Here is a 16,469-nt window from a genome sequence, read left to right as displayed (position 1 = left end):
AAATCCTTCGATCGATCGCTAAAAATCATTTGAAACTTTTTTATTCGACCGCAGGATTGCCAAATTTGTTGAAAAAACTTCAAATTCGAATTTGAGTACAAGGTACTGTTTTATTATTACAGAGAAAAAAAGCAATCATTTTTAAAAATGTGGATTATTTGGATAAAATGGAGTCTATGGGAGACAGCCTTTCCGTAATTCTGAGCTTTCTGGAGTAGGGGTTTCCGGGCAATAGATCCAATACCTGTAGATGTATGCATTATGTTCCTTTAAATGAGAAGGAAACCCTGTAGAAAAAAACCCCATACCTCGCGTAGGTTTCCTTCTCCTTTTAAAAGCATAATATAAAAATCTGCATATTTAGTGATGTCTACCATACTACATTCGGTAAGAGTTTATAAGTTGACGTTAGTGCTTGCTTTAACTTAAAGCTTTTTATTTCATACATTTCTTGAAGGTCTTATACCACTTGGAAAAGGCACGTAGGAATTAGTTACCTGAGAAATGTCAAAGTAAGTTAAAAGATAAGCAATACATAACATAAATTGTCACCTCTCCCTTTGTTTTTGTTTTTCTTCATTTCGTGGTCAGTGTCCTAGACAGCCAGAAGAGCAGAATAAGACAAGATAAAGACAATTTAAACGTTGTTTAGAAGGGTACATGTATGTGACTAAGAGAGAACTTCCTCTTTAAGCCCAATTTCCTTGGACTTCCTTGGACATATCAATATGTGGGTGCTTTATAAATGAAATATGATAAATTAATTTCTGAAGGGATTTCTGATGAGTTAAGAGGAAATATTTAATTTTCTTTTTCTTTTCCAGAGAACTGCAAGGGCCAGTATATATCACCATTTCATGATATTCCTATGTTTGCAGATGAAGCAAAGGTAAGTCTTTGTATATTCAATTTTCTGCATATAGAAATGAGACACTCTATATTCCAGAGAGAATCAGGCATGCAGCATTCGTGTTCCATCTGCACCCTGAACCCTCATCTATCAGCAGCCAATATAATGAGTGGTTCTCTGGAGCAAGCATTTGCTGCTGAACATTTTCAAAATGCTGATGTAATAAGCCAGAACCCTTAGGTTAAATAAACCTATGCACAATATGTTCGGGCCAGTGTATTTTGAAGTAAATTAATTTGCAAAATGGCATCTTTAATTATGTAAGATACCCAGGGGCGTTTCTGCCATGAGGCAAGGTGAGTAATTTGCCTCAGGCGGCAGCTCTCCAAAAGTTGCCAGGGGCGGCAAAAAGCCGCTCTTGGTAACTTTAAGAGCCGAATTTCTGGTTATTAAACCGGAAATTTGGCTTTTCTAGCGCAGAGAGCGCAATTTCGCTCTCTGCACTAGCGATGCGGACCCCCGTTGGCAAGGTAAAGGTATGCGCGGGGGGGTATGTTATTTTGAACGCTGTCTCAGACGTGCCTGAAGATACCCCATTTAATTACGGATCTAGAAGGCTGGAAGCAGCTGTAAGACTTGTTGTGATACACCTCATTACCAGTAAATAATCCCATCTGCATGTATTTACAATGTGCTGTTTGCTCAATATTTTCCATTTACTCTGTTAAGAAACACTCCAGAGAATTAACTTATTTTGCTGAAGATTCTTCTTCTCAATTTAGGATATCAGCCTTAAAATTTCACAGACTTAAAGACGACTCTTTGTAGACACTGGGACTAGTTTATAAACACTGGGAAAATTTGCTCCTGGGCAGTAGCCCATGGCAGCCAATCGGATGATTGCTTTCAGTGTTCAACCTGCAGCTGGCTGAAAAAAAGCTTATCACTGATCAGTTGCTATGGGTTACTGCCCAGATGCAAATTTGCCCAGTGTTTAGAAATGACCCCCACTGTGTATCAAGAAGCCTTATGGGCTGTTATTTCAAGCCTTACGGACTGTTCATGACATTATTTTGCAGGTTCCCCCGGGTTGTACTAAGAACTGTTTACAGTGTCACTGCTGCATCTTATAAAATCATTTAAGTGATCCTACTGTGCCGATCTTTATTTAACTTTGCTTTGCAATTATGTATCGCCCCTGCTGAGATGTTTACCTCTTCTTTATCATTATTGCACAAATCTTTGATTGAATTCACTGTTCTGGTGCTGTCTGCTTTGGGGGATTAAAATGCAGACAAACACAATAAATCTTGGCTGTATAATGCAATAAATAACACCTTTAACATTTTGGGCCTGCTCTGTAATTTTAACCACTTTTTGTAGGTATGAAAATACTTTGAGGTTATTTTCATGTACAATCTTTGCATCTACACATCCCTAAGCTTTATAATATAGTTGGACCTTAAAGGGGATATATGGTCAAAAATGTAAATCCCCCTCATTGAATAGGCTGTGCAAAATAACAAAATGTCTATAATGTAGTTGGTTAGGCAAAAATGTAATGTTTAAAGGCTGGAGTGGCTGGATGAACATAACAGAACACTACTTCCTGCTTTGCAGCATTCTTGGTTTCCACTGACTGGTTACCCTGGTGATCAAGCAGTAACCAATCAGTGACTTGAGGGGGGGGAGCACATGGATCATAATTGTTGCTTTTCAATCTGAGCTGAATGCTGAGGATCAATTGCAAACTCACTAAACAGTTATGTCCCATGTGGTCCCCCTTCAAGTCGCTGACTAATTTAGAGTTAGAGAGCTGAAAAGCAGGAAGTTGGATTCTGGCTATTATATTATACATCCAGTCACCCCAGCCTGACTAACAAACTATATTAGAAACATTTTTTTATTTTGCACAGCCTATCTATGTATCCAGTTTTTATTTTTACACTGAACTGTTCCTTTAAAACACTTTCATATTTTGGTGTTACTGTTCCTTTAAAGGTTGAGCCAAAAGGTAGCTAAAAGGCATATGGCTAGGTTGGCTTCTGGAGCCTGACTTTCAGCTTAGATGGCCAGAAAGTTGTATTGTTCGTTATCAACAATATCATAAATACAAATAGGAAAGGTGCAGGGTTGCACAGAAGATTAAACGACGGGTCGGCTGAGGGCAATATTTAGTTTAGTTAGTATAAGTCATAGCTGAACAAGAGGCAGCTTAAATTGAAATTTTTGTACAACTTATATTTTCCAGTACTGAAATCCTTTAAAATTGTTCTTATGCCAGGAATGTTGGGTTTCTGGGGTCAAACTATTAAAGTATTTGAAAGAATAGTTTGTGCTATATGGAAACATGTCATTTTAAGTCTATTATGAATGAATATAAGAATTCCTGTAGGCAGAATCACTGGCAAACTACTTATGTCCAAAACTGCTATATTCTTTCCAAAAAAGAAGCAGACAAATTGATTGCACTATCCCAAAATTTAAGTTGCATTGGTTGAGTGAGAGGGAAACAGAATTCAGGTTGCTGAAAAAATCACTTGCATAAATACTGAAGAGAAGCAGAGTGGGTCTGTGTGTACAGTTCTGTTAAGGGTCTCTATTAGGCATAAAAGCTATAGAAAAAGACTTTATAACAATGTTATTTTCTATTTTTGAAAGAGGTATGTGAAAAAGCTGGCCAGACTGTGTGAAGCAAGGAGACTGGTTCAACCCACAGGATAGAGTTTTGCATGGGTCTGGTAGCCTCAGGTTACCCGCAAAAAAAAAAAAAAAAGTACCAAGCGGGATGAGGGTAGGATTTTCGGGTGCAGGTATAGATGCAGGTCTGTAGGTTGCTGGTATCATCTACTTTTCTTATCTTTTGTTATATTGTCCATATTTTACTCTATTTAAAATTTACAAAGTTTCTATCTCCACCCACTTCGGATGATGTCACTTCCAGTTTGCAACAGCACCATCTTGTAACTTTGTTAAACATTTTTGCTAGACCAAGACTACGCAAATGCTCAGTGTGGTCTGGGCTTCAGTTGGGAGGTCAAGTTTAGGGATTGTCCTAAATTATAAAAACCGCACAAGTCAAATAATATCTGCCATAGAATCCAATACAGCAAGACCGATTAACAATCAGAATATGCAGACTGCACTGGGTCTGCGGATACAAATCACTACACAGTCGCCGGCTGCTCTACAGGGAAACAAACAAAGCTGCATGAGGTCAGGGAAGTAAGGTGTTTGGGGCTCCCTGCTGCCATTTGAAAGTATGATTGTTTTCCTGCAGAGCAGTTCGGGACCATCTGAAGTTTCCAATCCACTACAGTGAGAGCAAGTAAATAAAGGGGGAATTTCACTGCATACAGTCAGGTTTATTATAAAAACGGTACAGTATATTGGGAGATAGATTTCTTTTTCAAAGAAAGTAAAAACGGGATTTTATGTTTTTGCCTTTACATCCCCTTTAACTATAAAAAAATATGTTTGTGAAGATTCTCATTCATCTAGGTCACAGTATATCTGTAGAAATAAGTCAAATCAAATCACAGCAAGTCCAGTTGATTTGACTTATTTCAACAGATATAGAAGAAATGTGCAAAACTTAACTGAATTTTAATAAACAAGTTACCATTTTACAATTAAAATGTAATTTTCCTATTAAATAAGTAAATACATATATTACCTGGGCACCAAAGAAGAATGGCTGTAACAACACATCTAAAATGTAGAACAAACAATTGATATTGATCCTGGAACAGCTATAAATCAAGTTAAGATGCAAGCAGTTTATTCTGATAAGCAAACCTGAACTTTGGTCTGTCAAGCCGATTGGCTCAAGACTGGAATGTATTGACTTCTCTATGGCTAGTTGACCGTTGAAACTGGATAAAGTCTTTTTAGCTCAGCAATATAATGAAAATAGATCTTTTAACTTCAGTTACTTGAGTAATCAGGTTGGATGCAGGTTGATATAATTGTACTTTGAAAATTGGGGAAATAAGGATTTATTTTTTTATTTTACCAGATGTGGGTCATCTCCCATAGACTCCATTTTAATCAAATTACTGTAACTTTTAAATATGATTTCTCTGTAATAATAAAACAGTACAGGTATGGGACCTTTTATCCAGAATGTTCGGGTCCTGAGGTTTTCCGGATAATGGATCTTACCATTATTTGGATCTTCATGCCTTAAGTTTACTAGAAAATCATGTAACATTAAATAAATCCAATAAGATGGGTTGGCTTCCAGTAAGGATGGATTTATATCTTAGTTTGGATCAAGGTACTGTTTTATTATTACAGATGAAAAAAAAAAATAATTAAAAAAAAATTTGGATTATTTGATTATAATGGTGTCTATGGGAGACAGCCTTTCGGTAATTCTGAGCTTTCTGGAAAATGGGTTTCCAGATAATGGATTCTATACCTGTACCTTGTTCTTGATCCTATTTAAGATATAAATAATCCTTATTGGGGGCAAAACAGAGCTATTGGATTTATTTAGTGTTTATCCAAATGACGGAAAATTTACATTATCTGTAAAACGCCAGGTCCCAAGCATACTGGATAACAGGTCCTATAAGCTAAACATTGACAACGTAGTAAAATACAGTTAAATAAGTGCAAGAAAAAGTTGGGTCTAGGGGCCCAGGAGTACCATATGTGTTTGTCATAATTTATGTTTTTATGTTGAGTGTCTACAAGGCAATAGGGATACACCTATACAGACAGTTGTATTTACATAACTTGCTGTAGTGGCTGTAAATACCTTCTACAATTTACAAGTTCAGGTCTGTTGACAAGTGACAGAGGCTCAATAAACCTTCCAGCAATATAACAATATATACTAGCAAGTAAAGGCTTGGCATACTCTTGAAAATACTTCATATGCTTCTTCACATGTTCTAATCAGGCCCAGCATGTTAAGCCTGAACAAGCTTTATATTGCTATGTTTAAGACAAGCTTATATGACACTAGGATTGCCACCTAGCCGGTATTTTACTGGCCTAGCCGGAAAAACCCCTGCCAACACCTGAGCCTGTAATGTAGCTGCTGGTAAATTTGTAATACCCTTAAAGGAAAACGATACCCTCCAAACAATGTAGGTCTCTATAAAAAGATATTGCATAAAACAGCTTATATGTAAAACTCTGCTTCATGTAAATAAACAATTTTCATAATATGTGCCATTGGGTAATTATAAATAGAAAATTGCCATTTTAAAAAATTAGGGCCGCCTCCTGGGATCGTATGATTCACTGTGCACACAAATAAACCAAACAAACCTTACTTCTTAGGTCACATGAGCCAATTAACAGACCGAGTTCTGTCATTTGCTTCCTCACTTCTTCCTGTTACAGTTAGAGCTGCAGTATTTCTGGTCAGGTGATCTCTGAGGGACACACAGACAATCACAAAATGGTGGTTCAAGGCAAGAGATGTAAAAGGGCAATATTTACTGAAATATATATTCCAGTTTGATTAAGATTTTTTAATATGTCACTTAATATGATATAAAGTATCTGTTGATTAAGTATTCATTTTGGGGGTATCGTTTTCCTTTAAGATTAGTCATTGACCTGTTCCTAATCCACCCAAATGTTACCTTATTTGCATGCGAGTCTGTTCCTAAAGCCTCTCTCCTGCACTTGTCGTCATAGCCACTCCCCTTTTTACAGCCCAACCCCACCTTTTAAAGTTATACCTCCTCCTTTTCTGTCACTGCTCACCCCTTTTGTGCCTCTACTCACCAGCAAGTAACGGCCCTGTATGACACTGTACCCAAATGTAGTCCCTTCTGTAATGAAAAAGTAAACAGAAATGATTTAGGAAAACTAGTCTAAGGTCCCCTAATTGATGTTTTAGGGTTATGTATGCAAAGTGCGGTAAGTGCATGGCCCAGCCCAGATGAATTAAAGAAAGTTGCTGTCATAGTAGCTATGATTTGGCTTTGACATACATGTCACACTGGGAATTCTGTTTGTGCTTATGGCTTGGTATGTTTTATTCTTTTGCTAAAATGTTTACTGCATCTTTGTTTCATAATTTGAAATAATGTTTACAACCCCCAAGGACATCAGATGCACACTCTATATAGTTCCCACACAATAAGAAGATTAAAGGAATTGTTCAGTGTAAAAATAAAAACTGGGTAAATAGGCTGTGCAAAATAAAAAATGTTTCTAATATACCGGTAGTTAGTTAGCCAAAAATGTAATGTATAAAGGCGGGAGTGATTTGATGTATAACATGTCAGTCAGAACACTACTTCCTGCTTTTCAGTTCTCTTGGTTTACACTGACTGGTTACCCTGGCTACCAACAAGTAACCAATCAGAGACTTGAGTGGGGGCCACATGGGTCATATCTGTTGCTTTTGAATCTGAGCTGAATGCTGAGGATCAATTGCAAACTCACTGAACAGTTATGTCCCATGTGGCCCCCCTTCAAGTCGCTGACTAGCTGAGTTATAGAGCTGAAAAGCAGGAAGTTGGATTCTGGCTGTTTTATTAGACATCTGTTCACTCCAGCCTTTATATATTACATTTTTGCCTAACTAACTATATTAGAAACATTTTTTATTTTGCACAGCCTATCTATTTACACAGTTTTTATTTTCATACTGAACTGTTCCTTTAAGGCAAGAGATAAGGAAGGTATAGCAAATAGGCAGAGCCCAGTGGAAGGACCAGGGCAGTTAAATTCCCCTTAATCTAGCCATAGACACAAAGATAAAGTCGTACGGATTGACTTTTGTATGTTTTGTGTGGATCTTCCTGACATTTTTTGTACCATGACAATCTGTCGTTTCAATTGATCATACACGTTAAAAGATTTACATCGGCTAACGATAATTTCTCTGCATGTATTGCCTATCTGAAGATATCAATGGTGACTGTCACTGCTATTTGTCATAACCTTCGTACGATTGCTGTCACGGCGAGAACATTCTCTGATTTGTTATTTTATTACTTTACTGAATATGAATGGTTAGTGGCAGGTCGGAAGATTATGACGTACAATTGTTCATCCGAAACATATCCGATCATATAATCTGCAAGTCTCTGGCCAGCTTTAATCGCCTGGAAAACCAGAAGTGGACACTGCCAATAGAAGTTTCTAAACTATGGCCATCAAAGTGCCCCATGTGCCATTGTCCCTACAGGAGAGTCAAAATTATTATGCATGCTTTTCTTAAAGGAAAACTTTACCCCCAAAATGAATATTTAAACAACAGTTTATATCATATTAAGTGGCATATTAAAGAATCTTACCAAACTGGAATATATATAAATATTGCCCTTTTACATCATGGTGGCCTTGAACCACCATTTTGTGATGGTCTCTGTGCTGCCTCAGAGATCACCTGACCAGAAATACTAGAACTGTAACAGGAAGAAGTGTAGAAGCAAAAGACAGAACTCTATTTTTAAATTGGCTCGTGACCTAGCATATTTGGTTTGTTTGTGTGCACCGTGAATCCTACAATCCCAGGGGGCGGCCCTTATTTTTTAAAATGGCAATTTCCTATTTAGGATTTCCCAATGGCACGTACTACTAAAAAAGTATATTATTATGAAAATGGTTTATTTACATGAAGCAGGATTTTACATGAGCTGTTTTATGCAATATATTTTTTATAGAGAACTACATTGTTCGGGGGTATAGTTTTCTTTTAATAACTTATTTTGAGAAATTCAAAATGAGCTATATAAAGGTTGCTTTCATTATTGGGTTAAAGTTGTAGTTGTGTTTTCATTTCAGTTGAGTATTTTTATTTTCAGTCCATATTTCTCAAGCTGTCACACACACACAGATCACATGCCTGTTTCCCAAATGTAATTTGACTGTCAATCTTTGATAGACCGCAGGGGTTTGTAACGACAGAACGTGCTTGTGGTGTTCCAAGATAAGGCTAACGGCATAAATGAATTCCCTGGCTCTTGAAGGACTTGGCTGTTCTGTCCTTACATCAGGCAGAGGCTGGTCGAGTCATGTCCAGATGCAGAAAGGTGGCCTGGGGAATGTGATTGGCGGCATCACCTTTCCCTGTTGTATAAAAGATGTTTAATCATGTTGGATCAAATGAAAAACAAGTCTGAACTTAGAGTGGGAGCAACTTTTAGAACCAGCGGGAATCCAGTAGAAAATCCATATCCTTGCAAGAACACCCAGACTGTAGCAATACCGTTTAGATATCTTTGTATGGAACTAATGAAAGGGTAGCAAAGTCCATTGTGCTATATAAACTGCATGCATGTATACCTAGCAACATCTTGCTTGTTTTCAAAAGTCACAGTTAAATAGGTATCATCCTTTTTAACTTTTTAAACGGGCACCATCATCCTACATGCAATTTAATAAAATAGATATTTCTAGACAGTTGATGTTGATTTAGCATTTAAAATCCTGCTGCAATTTAAAGGAGAATTAAAGCTTAAGTAAAGAAGTAGCTAGAAATGTTGCGCATTATGTTTTGTGCTTCTGTACCAGCCCAAGGCAACCACAGTCCTTTAGCAGGGAAGATATGTGTCTTTTAAGATGCCCCAGTAGCTCCCCATCTTCTTGTCTGCTGATTCACTGCACATGCTCTGTGCTGCTGTCATTTACTGAGCTTAGGGACCGACGCACAAGATACTAAATATACAGTTAGGCCCATAAATCTTTGGACAGACACAACTTTTTCTAATTTTGGTTCTGTACATTACCACAATGAATTTTAAATAAAACAACTCAGATGCAGTTGAACTGCAGACTTTCAGCTTTAATTCAGTGGGTTGAACAAAAAGATTGCATAAAAGTGTGAGGAACAAAAGCCTTTTTTTAACACAATTACTTAATTTCAGGGGCTCAAAAGCAATTGGACAAATAAACTGAAGAAAGAATATTAATTTCTAATACTTGGTTGAAAACCCTTTGCTGGCAATCTCCACAACCAAGAAATGACGGCAAATGATTAAGGATCCATTCCCGAAACGCGTTAAAATTCTTATCCTGCAGATAAGAACCGCCTAAGAGGACAAAGTTTGGACCATCACACAAACTTTAATTTATATTTATCATATTTTAATTAACAGGCCCTTTGATCTTGGCACACCATATTGCCACACAATGAAGCATAGAGTAAAGTAGAACCTGAAAGCATTTGTAACTGTACATTTGGTCTCTATCTTGCCTCCTAGTGGTGCCATTCTTTGTGGGACAGTCCTGATTTTTTTTAACCAAAAAGGGGGGTGAGGCTATGTGTGAATGGACAAAGCATCAGATGAATCGGGGGCATGTTCAAATGTTAAGGTGTATGCAGTGTTAACTCCTTAAGTGGTACCCAATGCAGAATGTATGGCAGTGGCATAAAAGCGGGATTGTGCTGGTAGTTTGGACACCTGGTGGCAAAGGGTAAATAAACCTAACATCATCCAGCAGTGCATTCCACAACCTCACTGTCCTACCACCTAAACTGCTTTTAGAGAAAACCCCCAACCGTATCCAACTACATTCATATATTTTAATTTCTTCCTCTCTTTTACCATTCTAGTTGTATTCATCGGCACTCTCGCTATCTTAATACTATTCTTCTTAAGGACTGAAACCCAAAACTGCACTGCACACTCAAGCTGAGGCCTTACGAGCGATTTATAACGAGGCACAATTATTTGTGCCCTTTTTATGCAAGACAGCATTTTGTTTGATTTAGTGTAAGAATTACCACAAAAATCCACAGTTAGGAGCTTTTAAATGCTGCACATCTGCTTATGGTTTGGTGCTAGAATGTGGTGCCATCTTTCCTAGCTAGATAGAGGGAATGCTTGCTATCCTGGATTGCATGCATATTGGGCTTCTTTAGAGGCAGGGCAGAAACCTCTTCAAATCGATTAAGAGACTGAGGCTGGGCTGCTTTGCAAAAGTAATGCATATTAAAGGAGAACTAACCCCTAAAAATGAATGGATAAAAATGCCATATTTTATAAACTGAATTTATTGCACCAGCCTAAAGTTTCAGCTTGTCACAGGGGGTCACCATCTTGGAAAGTGTCTGTGACACTGACATGCTCAGTGGGCTCTGAGCAGCTGTTGAGAAGCTAAGCTTAGGGGTTGTCCCAAATTATCAAACAGAAAATGAGGTTTGTCTGTAATATAAAATGATGCTACAGGGCTGATTATTACATTCTGATGTTAGTTGCACTGGTTTCTGTGCTGTCATTTAGTAATTATCTGTATTAATTACTAATAAGCCTTATATTGTGACATTTCTATTCTATGTATGCTATATATTTTGAGTCCATCCCTAAGCTCAGTAAGTGACGGCCGCACAGAACATGTGCAGTGAATCGGCAGAAAAGAAGATGGGGAGCTACTGGGGCATCTTTGGAGACACAGATCTTTACTGCTAAAGGGCTGTGGTTGCCTTGGGCTGGTACAGAAACCCAAAACATAATGCACAACATTTCTAGCCTAATTCTTTAGTTAGGCTTTAGTTTTCCTTTAACACTTTCTCCTTTAATCCTCATCAGTTGTACAATAGTTGCGTTCCCAAAACTGTTCTGGGTAAAATGTCAGTCAAAATGCCCTCATTGCAAATACCCCAAAATCTCTGCTATTTGGCTCAATCATCTTTTACATTTAAGGTGTCTACATGTTTACTATGCAGATAGGCACACTGAGTATAACCATTTCTACAGCCAAATCCATGTTCTATAATATGGCATTACTCAAACCTTCCAACGCTGCATCCAACATTTCCTCTCTTACACCAGTGATCTGGATGTTATGTGATTTTAGAGCAGATGACATTGACTGCCACTGTTAATGAAAGGTAAAAATAAAATCCCACAACAGAGTGAAAAGTTGTATAATAAAAATAACTCCTGCTTCGCTTTGGGTCCAGATTAACTTGCTTTTATACATCTTAAAGGAATTGTTCAGTATAAAAATAAAAACTGGGTAGATGGATAGGCTGTGCAAAATAATTTTTTTAATATAGTTAGGCAAAAATTTAATGTATAAAGGCTGGAGTGACTGGATGTCTAACATAACAGAATAGAACACTACTTACTACTTTTCAGCTCTCTTGGTTTCCACTGACTAGTTACCCTGTTGACCAAGCAGTAACCAATCAGTGACTTGAGGGGGGGGGCGCACATGGGCCATAATTGTTGCTTTTGAATCTGAGCTGAATGCTGAGGATCAATTCCAAACTCATTGAACAGTTATGTCCCATGTGGTCCCCCTTCAAGTCACTGACTAACTTAGAGCAGGAAGTTGGATTCTGGCTATTATTATTATTACATTCACTCCAGCCTTTATAGATTAAATTTTTTAATAACTAACTATATTAGAAACATTTTTTTATTTTGCACAGCCTATCTATTTACCCAGTTTTTATTTTTACACTGAATTGTTCCTTTAAAAATAATTCCATGTCTAAAAAAGCAAGTTAATCTTGATGTAGACCAGTGATGTTTGGCACTGTAGAACTACCATTCCCCAGGTCCCTATCTTATATTCTGAGATGTGACTGGCATTTTCTGATCTAGGAAGCCGGGTGCAAATTACAAGCTACAACATGATTCTTAAGTGCAGAAAGGATTTGTCTACGTCCAGAGCTATCTTACATCTTCGCAAAATGTGTATTGATCGTCTTGCGGCTGATCCATTTCTTGGTTTTACACTTGAACTCTTAACATGTCTTCATATTTAAGCTCCGCATAGGGGAAAAAAGCTTTTTGAGATATGTCCTTTGCTATTTGAAGTCCCTTTTTCCCCAGCTTGATCTGCGTTAGAGTGTTATATTGCAGCATAAAATGACTAAATGCATTTAGATTTAAATCCCTTTTTGCTCACTGCTTCTCTGCCAGCTACTGGTGGGATTAGAGATATATGTTCTGTTTTAGATTAGTATATAACACTAAAATAGGAATAAACCAATGTGATGTTGTTCTGGGCTGACCCTGTCCAACAGGACCTGCACTTAAAGCAATTCTGCTTGGCTTTCCCAGAGGTTTTTGTTCCTATGGTTTCAGTATAAAGGGATCTGTAGATGGGCAGTTGTCCATAGCTTCACAGTTCTTTGATCAAAAACTGCTTTTACATGTCTAGGGCATGGCTTTGTAAGAACTTTACACTTAACACATTTGTGTGATGACAAATTGGTCTGATGGATTACTAATCACTTCCTAAGGCATGATCCTATATCTGAGTTGGGTTACTTTTTGTGCATAGTTCACTTCCTTATTACAATACACTTGGGAGATGTGGTAGGAAGTGCCATTTAGGATGAAGGATTTAGAAAATTCTCTCTGGTATGCTCGGAGTTGTAATTCAGCAGCTGGAGGCTTCAGCTACAGTGACGGTGCAGTTTCTCAATATTAAGAATGTAACCGGTATATTTATAAAAATAGATCCCACACTTAGAAACATATTTTCTTATCTGTAATGCTTCTAATTATTATACTACCAATACAATCATTTAAAACTTAAATGTAAAATAAAATATATAGTGGGATTGTGTTACCAACAACATTAATTTTTTAAAGGAAAAGGAAAGCTATAAAAGCAGTTTATTGCCAATAGATTAGCCACAATAGTGCAAACTATAATACTATATTCTGTAGAATGTTACCAACAGCTCTTGAAGCTCTCTCTGTTTGTTTAGGATAGCAGCTGCCATATTAGCTTGGTGTGACATCACTTCCTGTCTCTCTTCCTGCTCACTCATAGCTCTGGGCTCCGATTACAGCAGGGAGGGGGGAAAGGGGAGGGGGATAGATGAGCAAACTGAGCATGCTCAAGCCCTAGCCCTGGAGGATTATGCTGAAAACAGGCTAGTCAGCTCTTATAAAAATAGGACATTGTCCATTTTTGCTTTAGTGGAAGTCTAGGATCAGGGATTTCCAGACAGTGGCTATAACCGGTTTGGAGGCTGAAAACATGTGTTTGTTGCCTCCTGAAACCCTCTTATGTATTAAAGGAGAAGGAAAGCTACGGAGGCATTTTATTGCCAATAGATTAGCTGCAATAGTGCAAGCTAGAATGCTATATTTATTCTGTAGACTGTTTTACCATACCTGAGTAATCAGCTCTAGAAACTCTCTGTTTGTTTAGTATAGGAGCTGCAGTATTAATGTGGTGTGACATCACTTCCTGCCTGAGTCTGTCCCTGCTCTGGGCTCAGATTACAGTAGAGAAGGGAGGGGGGTGGGGAAGAGGAGCAAACTGAGCATGCTCTTGCCCAGGGCAATGAGGTTTAAGCTGAAGGCAGGAAGTCTGATACAGAAGCCCATGTGTACACAATAGAAGGAAAGAAATGCAGTGTTTCTTTTGACAGGGGACTCAGAGCAACATTACTTTGGGGGTTTACTGGTATATTTAGATGGACCTTTCTGATAAGGCTTACTTAGTTTTAACCTTTCCTTCTCCTTTAATGCTGCTTAGTGCTCATTTTAAAAGCACTGGGGTTTGGCTGTACTCTGTTCCTTGCAACGAATGGTAAATACAAATGACACACAATTAAAGGGTGGAGGGTGAGCACCTACTTGACACTCCTGTCTGTGCCTCATGAATATACTTGTCTCAAACACAGACAGATCTGTATTCATGGGATATATATACAGGCCTTTGCTGTCGAGTTCAATTTCAAGTTATGACACTGGTTGTTTGCAATTGTGCTGCCATTTTGCAGTCTGCTCTACAGACTCCTAAAGTCTTGCTAAACTTTTATTTCCACAAATTGTAAAAGCAGTGTTGAGCATGAAATATTGGAGCATTGTTTTCCTTAACAAAAAAAAATAAGTAGTTGCAGGCAATATGTGACCAAATAATTACACTATCTGTAAACAGCAGGACGCAAACAAGTTCTGTTTAATGGTCAGTTGAGCAGGGACCCAACAAATCAGGACAAGAAATCTGTTTGTGTTCAGAGGCAACAGTAGTAGACCGTAGTCTGGGCACAGGAAGGCTATACAATATTGTTGAGATTTAAAGAATTTATGTTTATCATTGACACATACTTTGTTCTCAAGAATACCTTTTACAGCCATTACAACCAACATCGGCAAGAGTAAAACACAACAATCCATGTAATCGCACAATTTGGTGTTTTCTAGTTTCTTGTCACCCTCAGAGGCATACATAATGCATTCTATGTGTTATTGCCTTTAAAGGCCAAATCCAAACCAAAAAGCTAAAGAGACCATAAAAACCCATGCACATTTGGGGTTTTCTTATAGACTTGGTGCTTTCCTGTATTCAGTTCCTTTCCAGCTATTTTTCTGCACTCTACAGGTGGACATAGACATTAAGATTTTTCTCTCCCTAACAATAGATTTAAGTGTGAATCTACAATTTCGTCAAATTATTGCGAGGTTAGTGGGCACCAAACATTTGTGCATCTAACGATTTTTTTGTCTGACGTTGGTCATAAAATTTACTGGTCAAGTTAGAACATTTTTGTCGTTCACAGTGAAATGTATCCATTGTCAACTGTTTGCAAGGCCAAGCAGGCAGTTTCCCACAGTTTTTACAGCTTCAACTAGATTATATCACTCAAAATTGTCTAATTTAAGCTGATGGACAAGTGGTACATTTAAATTATTGTTTTAGGATGAGCTTGGTTCTACGCTAACAAAAAAATATTTTAAAAATGTTAACGTCTATGGCCACCTTAAGTAAGAAGAGGTCTCATAACTAAAAGCTCTTCATGTGGTTCCACATGCTATATTGCTACTAGAAATGCTCTACTCCACTGACATTTCATTAAAAATCCTTTAAAAAAAGTGTTTTCCATATTTTTATTAATTTTGTTTTCCCTCTTTTATAGGCTATATTCAACATGGTGGTAGAAGTACCCCGCTGGACCAATGCCAAAATGGAGGTTTGTATAATAAGTAGTTTTGCATGTAAATCAAATAGGCCCACTATGGCTTATTTAAAATGTTGCATGTGAGTAATATACCACAGTTAACATTAGCAAACATAAATTTGGAGCAATTCTGCAAGAATAAGACAATTGGTCTGTCCCTTTATTTGAATTAGTATAGTCCTCGGCTGTATAATTTTAGAATATGTTTAAATTAACGCATTATACGTATCAACTCTTGTAGAAGCCTTAAAGCACTGAAAAGATTGTGTGTGTAAATAAACACACACAACACATATATAGTACACAGTGTTGCCAGCACTCACGAATACAGGTGTTTAACTTGCCTGGGTGCAGTATCAAAAAAAAGTCAAATTTATATCAAGCAAAAAAGATCCGCACTCTCAGGATTTATATTAATCTGAAAAGTTTTAATTGCTAGACCAACGTTTCGGCCTCCTTCTAGGCCTCGGAGGAGGCCGAAACGTTTGTCTCGCAATTAAAACCCCCTCTCTGAGCTGCTTCAGAAAGACCTAAGAAGGTGACAAATTCAACTTTAAAGGGGAGGTTTATCTTTCAGACCATAGTACTGTGCAGCCAGTCATAAAAAACATTTTTGTAATTTATCTTTATCACTTTAATTGTTTCCTTTCAGAGATACATACTATAGAAGCTGTGGGTCAGTGCTGCTAAAACTTTGCTCTCTCTCTTCTGTTATGGGATCGGCGACCCCCTCGGTGTAAGCGATGCAGGCTGCTGAATAAGGAA

General features: G+C 37.7%; 1 protein-coding gene across 1 annotated transcript in view; it reads left to right on the top strand.

Moving 5' to 3' along the window:
- Positions 1–16,469, top strand: part of ppa2.S (pyrophosphatase (inorganic) 2 S homeolog) — a 50,096-nt gene that overhangs the window by 14,381 nt on the left and 19,246 nt on the right. The window contains exons 2-3 of the mRNA XM_018227571.1: positions 825–889; positions 15,663–15,716. Of these exons, the coding sequence (XP_018083060.1) occupies positions 825–889; positions 15,663–15,716 (119 nt within the window). The remainder of the gene's footprint in view (positions 1–824; positions 890–15,662; positions 15,717–16,469) is intronic.

This window comes from Xenopus laevis, chromosome 7S (genome assembly GCF_017654675.1).
Source record: "Xenopus laevis strain J_2021 chromosome 7S, Xenopus_laevis_v10.1, whole genome shotgun sequence".
Lineage (NCBI taxonomy): Eukaryota > Metazoa > Chordata > Amphibia > Anura > Pipidae > Xenopus > Xenopus laevis.
This window is presented reverse-complemented; position numbering and strand designations above follow the sequence as displayed.